Source organism: Triticum urartu, chromosome 4, assembly GCF_003073215.2.
Source record: "Triticum urartu cultivar G1812 chromosome 4, Tu2.1, whole genome shotgun sequence".
Lineage (NCBI taxonomy): Eukaryota > Viridiplantae > Streptophyta > Magnoliopsida > Poales > Poaceae > Triticum > Triticum urartu.
Genome location: NC_053025.1, coordinates 404,529,251 through 404,541,404, shown reverse-complemented (window position 1 = coordinate 404,541,404; position 12,154 = coordinate 404,529,251). Strand labels below are relative to the sequence as shown.

General features: G+C 48.8%; 1 protein-coding gene across 1 annotated transcript; it reads left to right on the top strand.

The window, feature by feature from the left end:
• Window positions 1–6,902: 6,902 nt before the first annotated feature.
• On the top strand, window positions 6,903–8,090 carry LOC125551796 (xylanase inhibitor protein 1-like). Its single transcript, XM_048715144.1, has one exon. It carries the CDS (start codon window positions 7,030–7,032, stop codon window positions 7,921–7,923), a length of 894 nt encoding a protein of 297 aa, XP_048571101.1. The 5' UTR covers window positions 6,903–7,029; the 3' UTR covers window positions 7,924–8,090.
• The last annotated feature ends 4,064 nt before the right edge of the window (window positions 8,091–12,154 follow it).

Sequence of the window (12,154 nt, the reverse complement as noted above, 5' to 3'; positions counted from 1 at the left end):
CCCAACCCGCACCTCGGGCGCCCCGGAGCTTGCCGCCAAACCAACCACCACCGTGCGCCAACGCGCTCATGAGGCCCCCCGCCGTCTCACCACGGCACCACTAAGTGAGGACAGCACGGCGAAGAATCAGAGCCGGGACAAGGGCATCGGCACCGTCGGCACGCGGGAGGGTCCCACCTCCACCGTCCGCGACGGTAGCCGTCCGGACGCAATAGCAGGAGCACACCAGGCCCAGCCGAGCCCTCGTGGGCCCGTAAAGCTCCCGTCTTCGCGCTGCTGCCGGCACGCCGTCGGTGCCGTCGCCCCAAATCCGAGCCGCTCCTCCTCCTCACCACGCCGCAGACAATGAGGCCGCGTCCGGGGACCGGCCTGCTAGGAACCAAATGGGGCCCTAAGGGCCCAGATCTGCGCCGTGGACGCGTCGCCGGCCAACCTGCGCCACCAGGTCGCCCCGCCGCCAAAGGACGGCTCCACCACCACGACGGGCCGCCGCCAGCCGCCACCAGACCGCCGGGCCGCCGTCAGCCAAGGGGCACCCGTCGCCAGCCCTGACCGCGGGTCAGGAGGAGCGCGCGAGGGGTAAGGGAGGACCCGCCGCTGCCAGCCCGCCCGGCCAGATCCGGGGGCTCCGCCGACGGCGGCGGGGGGAGGGGCACGGGGGAGGGGGAGGAGAAGAGAGCGGGGGGAGCCGCCCCGGCCGTCCCCCGAGGAGGCGGCGTGGGCGCGGGGTCGGGGAAGGGAGGGGACGTTTGCTGCAGGTTAGGAAGGAGGAACCAAACCTGAGTTAGATGAGAATGGTACAAGAGCGATTTTTGTTTCAGCCAGGGACTACCTAGTGATCCCCGAGTAGCTTGGTGAGGCAAGCGCCGCACTAGCCACGGAGGGATCGAGCACTAAATCAGGAGATGGCGCACCGGTGTGGCCGAGTAGTGGGGCGATGCAACCTGGGTGTCGCTATCAGAGAGAATAGGGCGGGACCTAATGGAGAGAAAGGGTCGGACCTCACAAGCGGTGGCGAGGAGGTTGTAAGCAGTAGAATGGTGGCACGGTGGATCTCGGTGGTGGGCATAGCTCCGTGGAATGAAACGATTCGAAGAGAAAGAAACGACCCGAGATATCACATGAAGGAAGAAGGAAATTGCGGAAAATCCTAAGGAAAAGCGTGAGGTTGGTGCGAGGTTGCAACCGTAGGATGGAACCAGAATGAAAGGAAGACGATTGGTTTGATGATTGACATGTATCAGACGTATGATTAGAAATGTTTCCCTTCTACTTATATCATTTCTAGCCCCTTCCTTCAAATTCCTTGGACTCCCTAAGATGTGCATTTTTGGACTTAACTCCATTTAGCCGTTTAAAAAACTCCAAAAATTTTGAAGAGTTAATGCGAGTGTTCTGTTGCACACGAGTTGTCACAACTCTCATGTGAATTGACCCTTTTTATATCTGCGGGATTATGATGGTGGCAGAAGATAGGTGAATGAAGGGTGAAATAAAGTGGCTAAAACTAAGACTAAATTATGTAAAATTAAAGTAAAGGAACAGAAAATAAACTACATTGCCTACAATGGAAATGTTAGGCGCTGGGAAAGTCAGTTCATGGTGAACATCAAGTCTGTTGGTGCAGTGGTAACGTGTAGTCACCTATTCATATGGTTTTACCTCTCGTATTCTATGTTTGACAGGAGAATCACCCTTGGATAGTTAAATTTCTCCTGCGGGATTGTTTAGCTCTATTTTCATGCCTTCCTTTACTATATGCAATGGTTGGCTCAACAATTAAGGTCATTAGACCAATCCAATGCTTTAAGCATTATGATGTCTCGTTATACTCATATTGTCTTTGCTTCTCGTAGCTACCAACACCTATCACCCGGAGGTCACTGATTCACTACAATATGTGGTTACATGTGTAGATCTTCCGATCATATTGTCTGGGCCCTTAAATTAGACAACAAGCATTACATTAACTATAGATAAACAACCAACTAATTAATCATAAGGGTCTCACAAATATCAACATACAGATCTGGCGCAGATGAATCTCACCAATCCCCTATATTTCCCACTCTTAGGGGGAATTAGTCACGCATGACGGTATGAGAGAAGAACAACAACCAATCATAGAGATTATGAAAAGGAAAATCATCTCAATAATATCATAGTTTGCCATAATAAGATGAATGATTAAAGCCAATCTCAATCTTTGGTTTTGCCTGAACCTTGGAGAGGGTTTTAGAATGAAGGTCCTAAGTAATTCTTGTCAAACCCCATCCTCGATAAGTATTGTGTATAGTCATTTGCTCAACAGGCACTTATTTTTAATCTCAAGGTCTTCCACCCCTAGACCTCCATGGCATTGCAGTTGCATCTACCTAGATAAGCAAGCATTTCAGTGGATAAGGGCTTCAGCGATGTCAAGCGGTTCTTTACTTTACATGTTTTGCGTTCTTTTCTCTTCCTATATGGCTCATGTTCTGTAATCTGTTGATTTGTCTTTATCTGTAAAGCAATGTGAAAGCCTATCTCATAAACCCATGAATTTCATCAAAATTTCATGAGAAAATACAGATAGACTTGTTTTTTAACATAGTACAGACACAGACGCTGATACACACATTATTTTGAGATTGGCGAAGTTGTCATAGATGCCTTCATAGTCCACTGGAACGTCTTCTCCCATTAAATGCACATTGTCGAAATGTCTGAAATAAATCCAAGAAATACGAGCACCAATGGTGGGCTGGGGATACCACTATCCTCCTAATCATCTTTTTTGAAGGGAGACCAGCAATAGCTGGAATATTCATTATGATAGGTAGGGAGCAATATGTACATAGACCATGGAGGTCCAAAGGAGAAAAATCAGAGAAAACTAAGAAGAGGGGAAAAGAAGGAAAGGGGAGGTCTCTCAGCCTGGATCCCCGAAGGGCGACAGCAAGCAGCCAGCACCTCCCAGCCTCCACATATCCAAAGGGTTTCCCGTAGCGTGGTTCCCGCTGCTGAGATTTTGTTGTTGAAAATTCTGTTGTTCCGCTCCAGCCATATCCTCCATGATACCAGGATCAGCATTGACTTGATGCCCTTCTTTTGTTTAGCCGCCGTCTTGGAAATAATTGATAGCCAGATGTCTTTGGGATTATCCGCCTTCTGCCATCCCGCAGGGTTTAGGGAGGCGCAGCCTGACCAAGCAGCAGTCGCCTGCCAGATCGTCCGAGCGTGCGGGCATTCCTAAAGAATGAGGTCTCTAAATTCCATACACAGAGCGAGTAAAAATAGTCATTTTGCCAGACGCGACATTGATAGCGATTAGCACACCAAAGCCGATCAAGCATAAGTAGCCAAATGAAGAACTTGCAATGAGGGGGGCATGCCCGCCAGAACATGTCTGGGAATGGGGAGTCCACCTGGCCTGCAAATTGCATCTTGTAAGCAGCGGCAACAGAGTAGGCGCCTGAAGTGGTTGTCTTCCAGGTGATCGCATCCGCAATGCCACTAGTGAGGTTTGTCTTCGCATTCCGGACCAGTCTCCAGAGGCTGCGAAACTCATCTATGTTTGCATTAGACAATGGAGGTCGCCTGATATCTTGAACCCATCAGTGATTTTGGAGCGCATCCTTGATAGATCTAGGCTTTGCTCTTGAGCGGCGGTAAAGCGACGGTGCAATTTCTCGCAAGGGTATCGCCCCAACCATGTTGATTCCCAGAAAAGGGCATTCACCCCGTCACCCAACTGTGATGGTGGTGGCAGCGGCGAAGAGGTTATGGTCTCGCTCGTCACATGGGATTGCCGAGCCAGCCCACGGCCTGTTTGGTTCAGTCCAGGACAGCCACAACCATTGGAGATGGAGCGCTCAGGCAAATTTCTGAAGATCGTGAATGCCGGGGCCACCCAGGTCAACTGGAGAGCACACTTTGCGCCAGTTGACCTTGCTCTTGCCGCCAGTGAGGTTTCCCTCTTGAATCCATAGAAATTATCTACAAATCTTATCTATATCCTTTAGGAAGCCAGCACTTGTCTGAATTGTTGTGAGGGCGAAGATGGGCATTGTCGTGAGCACTGATCGCCCTAGGGCTCTTCTGCTGGCAATGTTCATCCGTCTACCTTTCCAACTGGCGAGCTTGGCCCTAATCCTATCAAAGACGAATTGTAGGTGCACCTTGTGGAGCCTCCCTAGGGTGATTGGAAGACCAAGATATGTGATTGGGAAGGCAAATCGTGCCCCAACAAAACCCTTCAAGACTTGCTCAAGGTCGATCTCTTGACACTGGATGGGGTGCGACAGTGAACTTTGAGGGGTTTATCTTCAGCCATGTGGCCTCTCCAAAGCAGTGCATGATGTCCATGAGGCAAAAGATGTCCTCACTATAGGGGTTGGAGAAGAGGATGGCGTCATCAGCGTACAAGCTGAGTCTCATTTTAGCGTCTCTCCCAGGCAATGGTGAAAGGATTCCAAGGTATTCTGGTGTCTCAAACACACGGTGCAAGGTGTGGATCGCCAGGATGAATAGGAAAGGGGACAAGGGTCCCCTTGCTGTAGCCCCCGCATGTGCTGAATCGTCGAGCACGGAACACCATTTAGGAGGACGGCAGATGATGATGAGGACAGAAGGATGGAGACCCAGTTGCGCCATCTTTGAGAGAAACCTAGTTTTTGCAGAAGCTCAAGAAGGTATTCCCATGATATGGAGTCAAAAGCTTTGGTGATATCCATCTTAAACGGCAGCATTTGTTTCCTCTTCCTATGGAAGCTACGCCTGGTGCTTCTGACGAAAAGGTAGCTGTCGTGTATGCATCTATTCTTCAGGAAAGTACTTTGAGCAGGGGATATGATGTTGGCCATCTTAGGAGCAAGCCGGATTGACAAGATCTTTGCTATAAGCTTGGCAAACGAGTGCACCTGACAAATTGGACGAAACTGCCCTATTTCAGAGGCCTCGGCCAGCTTGGGGGCGAGCACAACTATTGCAGAAATCATAGCCCCAATGTTTTCGCAATTCATGTGGTGAAACTAATTGAGAGCGCAAAGAAGGTCCTGCTTGATGATATTCCAGAAGCTTCTGTAAAAAAAATCCTCGAGAAACCATCCGAACCTGGAGCTCGATCCGCCGGCGTCATCTTGATAGCCTGCTAGACTTCTTCTTCAGAGAAGGGGAGATCCATTCCCTCAGAGTTGACTTGCGGCAAGTTGATCGCCTCCCAGATGATCGTGCAAGTGCATGTAAGCCTTTGTCCCATGATGTCGCGGAAATGGTCAGTGATCACCTCCTCTTTATCCTTATGGTTGGTCACTCTGCAGTTGCCTCTTTTGAGTGATAGAATGAAGTTCTTTTGTCTTCTCGCATTGATCTTAGCATGGAAGAAGTCAGTGCTGGAGTCCCCCGCCCTCAGCCAATTTATGCGGGAGGTTTGTTTCTTTCTAGCCCGTTCTATCGCAGCTAAACCTAGCAGCCGGAGTTTGAGCTTCTTCCGCAGCTCCCACTTTGCATCAGAAAGGGCTCTACTCTCCTAGGCGGTATCTAGGCGTAGTATTATCTCTTGGGCCATGTGGAATTGCAACTTAGCATCACTAAAAAGACCTTTACTCCACTTCTTCAGAGTGCCAGCGGTGCGCTCGGTTTAACGTGCAAGGAAAAGATCTTATAATTTCAGAGAACCGGTTTTTCCCAAGCTTCAGAGATAACATCATTGTATCCTGGGAATTTAGGCCAGAAACTCTCAAAACGGAACCTAGCTCTACCAGCAGGGGCGCATGCATTGGACAAGACCAAGGGGTAACGGTCAGAGACCGAGGTTGAGGCAGCCTGCAGCAAGTGTTGGGGGAAGAGGTTGTCCCAACCGAGTTGCAGAACACACGATCAAGGGCCACAAGCATGGGGGATTGTTGTTCGCTGCTCCAAGTGAATTTTATGTTCTTACATCTAATTTCGAACAGCTCGGCTCTATTGAGGGCAGATCTGAATTTTCCCATGAGGCGTGGTTCAGGTTTAGGTTATTTTTGTCCCTAGCTTCATATATGAGATTGAAATCTCCAAGGGCGATCCAGGGGAGGCTGATGCAGGGGCAGCAGAGCATAATTCAGCTAGAAAGGATTCTTTGAGGCCGTCGTCCGTCGTCCTCCTAATCATCCAATCACATGTTGGTTCGCATACAAATAGGCTCATTGAATTGTGTTATTTGTTGCTAGCTAGCATGTGCCTGTTGAACTGTGTGATTTGTTGCTAACTAGCATGTGCCCGTAATATATAAATACGCATATGTAATCTATAACATCTAAATAGTTGATTCCCACTAACTCTAATTCTATAGTCCTCCACATCATCAAATGTGCCACATCAACATCCACTAAAAACTATTTTGTAGCACATGCATACCACAATTTAATTGTTTCATCTCCAATGGTTCAACCTTACATGCATACTCTCTGTTCACACAATTATCTTTAAAAATAATAGCTTTTGATTTAGGCCATTTCTTTCATACAAAATTTATTCAGAATTATAATATTTAAAATCCGGCAGCAACCCGCGAAGCAATCACCTAGTTCATGTGTTCTACTAAAGGACCGACAGAGATGCCACGTACGTCGCTTTGACTGGCCTGTTTAAAATGGGTCCTGAACCTCCTCCAGGTGTCCAGATCCTTGGCATATTTGGTACGTGCTTTCCTTCTCCTTCCATCTATCCTTGATGTCGATCATTTTCCATAAAAAAATATTCGGACGTCTTACCAGCAAAATCAAATGGATTATTCGTACTTCGTCTTGAAGTGAGCTGTCCTCCATGTTAAGTATGTTATCCCGTCCATGGAATGGAGTGGAGTAGAGTCAGAGCTCCTGCGCGCGGCGCACAGGTTCGATGCGACCAAAACCCAGCTGAGCATTGAACGACTTACTTGTGCGGTGCCATTTGTCAACTATAGCTAGCTAGTTAGCTGCTTCGATTCCACCTCTCCCACTCCACCCCTATATATACTAGGCTCGACGCACGTAATTCTTCACACCAACAAGAAAACTCATCTACCCACCAATGGCGCTCGTACGCGGTCGGGCAGCCTCCCTCCTACTCCTCGCGGCTCTCCTCTGCGCCGCAACCTTCCTTGCCGTCCCGGCCGCGGCCACGGGGAAGACCGGCCAGGTGGCCGTGTTCTGGGGTAGGAACAAGAACGAGGGGTCCCTCCGCGAGGCCTGCGACACCGGCACCTACACCATCGCCATCATCTCCTTCCTCGACGTCTTCGGCCGCGGCAACTACCACCTCGACCTGTCCGGCCACGACGTCTCCGCCGTCGGCGCCGACATCAAGCACTGCCAGTCCAAGAACATCCTCGTCTTCCTCTCCATCGGGGGCTTCGGCAACCAGTACTCCCTGCCCACCGCCCAGTCCGCGGCGGACGTCGCCGACTACATCTGGAACGCCTACATGCTCGGCACCCGCAAGGGCGTCTACCGCCCGTTCGGCGACGCCTTCGTCGATGGCATCGACTTCTTCATCGAGAACGGCGCGCCGGCCAACTACGACGAGCTGGCCAAGCGGCTCTGGAACTTCAACAAGGACTTCCGCGGCAGGACGCCGGTGCAGCTGACGGCCACGCCGCGGTGCGGCTACCCGGACCGGCACGTGGAGCGGGCGCTCGCCACGGGGCTCGTCGGACGCATCTTCATCAGGTTCTACGACGACGCCGACTGCGCCGCCAACTGGCAGCGACAGTGGGACAAGTGGACGGCGGCGTACCCGTCGGCGCAGATCTACCTCGGGCTGCCGGCGTCGGAGCAGAAGGTCGGTTACATTCACCCAAAGAACCTCTACTACAGCGTCATACAGGTGGCGCAGAAGGCGGCCAACTACGGCGGCGTCATGGTGTGGGAACGCTACGAGGACACGCGGACCAACTATAGCAGCTACGCTATCCAATGGGCTTGAGCCTCCGTCGCTCACATCGTCACCGTGTGTGAATTTGGTGTATCCGTCTGTGTACTGCATACTCCTCTGCATGTGTTTGCTTACCTTACGGTAAATAAGTATCACCAGTGTGCAGTTGTGTGCTTTATACAATAATAAAGTGAGACCTCTGTGAAGGTTTGGATTAATTGATGGATTTCCGTGTTTGTTATCTGCTCGATCACTTTCTTTGTCACGTTTCCAATGAGTTCACACGCCGGGCATGCTATACAAACACACCGCCGCCGCGTACAGCACATATGTTGGTGTTCGGGAAGTAAATTGCTCAAAACCATCACACTTAGAGCAACTGCAACGTGCCGACCCAAACGGACGGTGTTTTTGTTCGTTTTTTGTTTGTTTGGATCGGCTGCCCGCCCAATGTCCGCCCTATTTTAGATTTAGACCAGCAGTGCACTCAGCGCGTCGACTCATTTCATGTCCGCACCTAATTTTTAAAAAAGACTCGCGGCCATAGATCATGCCAGCGGCCATGTCGGCCAGCGCCGGCTTCAAACTAACACCACACAATTCATGTTGGCGCACTCGCCAGCGGCCGGCACACATGTCAGCACACAAAAAGGGTGAGACTTGAGTTCGACCACGCCATCGCGGCCCCGTGGTCATGCCAGCACACCTGTCGGCATATAAAAAAAAGGATGGTGCTCGCCGCCGTAGATCACTCGTCGTCGAACTTGAGCATGTCGGCTTGCATCTTCTCGAACCACGGCCTTTTCCTTGACGACACGGTGTTGAGATCCACCTTCATGATTTCCACCCTAGTCATCATGCTCGCGAGAGCCGATTCTTTCTGTTGGGAAACGTAGCATGCAATTTCAAAAATTCCTATGATGGCGCAAGATCTATCTAGGAGATGCATAGCAATGAGAGGGGGAGAGTGTGTCCACGTACCCTCGTAGACCGAAAGCGGAAGCGTTTACTTAACGCGGTTGATGTAGTCGAGCATCTTCTCGATTCAACTGATCATGTACCGAACGTACGACACCTCCGAGTTCTGCACACGTTCAGTTCGATGACGTCCCTCGAACTCTTGATCCAGCAAAGTGTTGAGGGAGAGTTTCATCGGCACGAAGGCGTGGTGACGGTGATGGTGAAGTGATCCGTGCAGGGCTTCGCCTAAGCACTACGACGATATGACCGGAGGAGCAAACGATGGAGGGGGCGCCGCACACGGCTAGGAACAATTGATGTGTTTTAGAGGCGCCCCCCGCCCCCGTATATAAAGAAGGGAGAGGGCTGGAGGCCGGCATAGGCGTGCCCCAAGTGGGAAGAGTCTCACTTGGGCTCCTAGTCCAATTCGCCCACCCCCCTTTCTTTTATCGGAGGGGGAAAGGGGGAGGAGAGGGAGAAGGAGAAGGAAAGGGGGGCGCCCCCCCCCTAGTCCAATTTGGACTCCTCCCTTGGGGGGGGGCACGCGCCACCCCTTGTGAGCTAGCCGGCCTCCCACCTATGGCCCATATGGCCCATATCTTTCCCTGGGGGTTCCGATACCGCCCCCCCCCGGGTACTTCGATATGTACCCGATACATTTTGAAACACTTCCGGTGTCCGAATACTATCGTCCAATATAGCAATCTTTACCTCTCGACCATTTCGAGACTCCTCGTCATGTCCATGATCTCATCCGGGACTCCGAACAACATTCGGTCACCAAATCACATAACTCATAATACAAATCGTCATCGAACATTAAGCGTGCGGACCCTACGGGTTCGAGAACTATGTAGACATGACCGAGACACATCTCCGGTCAATAACCAACAGTGGAACCTGGATGCTCATATTGGTTCCGACATATTCTACGAAGATCTTTATCGGTCAAACCGTTATGACAACATACATCATTCCCTTTGTCATCGGTATGTTACTTGCCCGAGATTCTTTACTCATTCCCAACATACATCTTCATACCTAGTTCAATCTCGTTACCGGCAAGTCTCTTTACTCGTTCCGTAATACATCATCCCGCAACTAACTCATTAGTCACATTGCTTGCAAGGCTTGTCACGATGTGTATTACCGAGAGGGCCCAGAGATACCTCTCCGATACTCGGAGTGACAAATCCTAATCTCGATCTATGCCAACCCAAAAAACACCTTTGGAGATACCTGTAGAGCATCTTTATAATCACCCAGTTACGTTGTGACGTTTGATAGCATACAGGGTATTCCTCCAGTATTCGGGAGTTGCATAATCTCATAGTCAAAGGAATATTTATAAGTCATGAAGAAAGCAATAGCAATAAAACTGAACGATCTTTATGCTAAGCTAACGGATGGGTCTTGTCCATCACATCATTCTCCTAATGATGTGATCCCGTTCATCAAATGACAACACATGTCTATGGTTAGGAAACTTACCCATCTTTGATTAACGTGCTAGTCTAGTAGAGGCATACTAGGGACACTGTGTTTGTTCTATGTATTGACACATGTATCAAGTTTCCGGTTAATACAATTCTAGCATGAATAATAAACATTTATCATGATATAAGGAGATATAAATGACAACTTTATTATTGCCTCTAGGGAATATTTCCTTCAGTATCCCACTTGCACTAGAGTCAATAATATATATTACATTGTAATGATTCTAACACCCATGGAGTCTTGGTGTTGATCGTGTTTTTCTCGTGGAAGAGGCCTAATCAACGGGTCTGACACATTCAGATCCGTATGTATTTTGCAGATCTCTATGTCTCCCTCCTTGACTTGATCACAGATGGAGTTGAAGCGTCTCTTGATGTGTTTGGTTCTCTTGTGAAATCTGGATTCCTTCACCAAGGCAATTGCTCCAGTATTGTCACAAAAGATTTCCATTGGACCCAATGCACTATGTATTACACCTAGATCAGATATGAACTCCTTCATCCAGACTCCTTCATTCACTGCTTACGAAGCAGCTATGTACTCCGCTTCACACATAGATCCTGCCACGACGCTTTGCTTGGAACTGCACCAACTGACAGCTCCACCATTCAATATAAGTACGTATCCGGTTTGTGACTTAGAGTCATCCGGATCAGTGTCAAAGCTAGCATCAACGTAACCATTTACGACGAGCTCTTTGTCACCTCCATAAACGAGAAACATATCCTTAGTCCTTTTCAGGTATTTCAGGATGTTCTTTACCGTTGTCCAGTGGTCCACTCCTGGATTACTTTGGTACCTCCCTGCTATACTTATAGCAAGGCACACATCAGGTCTGGTACATAGCATTGCATACATGATAGAACCCATGGTTGAGGCATAGGGAATGACTTTCATTTTCTCTCTATCTCCTACAGTGCTCGGGCATTGAGTCTGACTCAACTTCACACCTTGTAACACAGGCAAGAACCCTTTCTTTGACTGATCCATTTTGAACTTCTTCAAAACTTTATCAAGGTACGTGCTTTGTGAAAGTCCAATTAAGCGTCTTGATCTATCTCTATAGATCATGATGCCCAATATATAAGCAGCTTCACCGAGGTCTTTCATTGAAAAACTCTTATTCAAATATCCTTTTATGATACCCTGAAATTCTATATCATTTCCAATCAACAACATGTCGTCCACATATAATATCAGAAATGCTACAGAGCTCCCACTCACTTTCTTGAAATACAGGCTTCTCCAAAAGTGTATATAAAACCATATGCTTTGATCACTTCCTCAAAGCATATATTCCAACTCTGAGATACTTGCACCAGTCCATAAATGGATAGCTGGAGCTTACACACTTTGTTAGCACCTTTAGGATAGACAAAACCTTCTGGTTGCATGATATACAATTCTTCTTTAAGAAAAGCATTAAGGAATGCAGTTTTGACGTCCATTTGTGAGATTTCATAATCATAAAATATGGCAATTGCTAACATGATTCGAACAGACTTAAGCATCGCTATAGGTGAGAAGGTCTCATCATAGTCAACTCCTTGAACTTGTCAAAAATCTTTCGCAACAAGTCAAGCTTTGTAGACAGTAACATTACCATCTGCGTCAGTCTTCTTCTTGAAGATCCATTTATTCTCTATGGCTTGCCGATCATGGGGCAAGTTAACCAAAGTCTATACTTTGTTCTCATACATGGATCCCATCTCAGATTTTGTGGCCTCAAGCCATTTCGTGGAATCTGGGCTCATCATCGCTTCCTCATAGTTCATAGGTTCATCATGGTCTAGTAACATGACTTCCAGAACAGGATTACCAT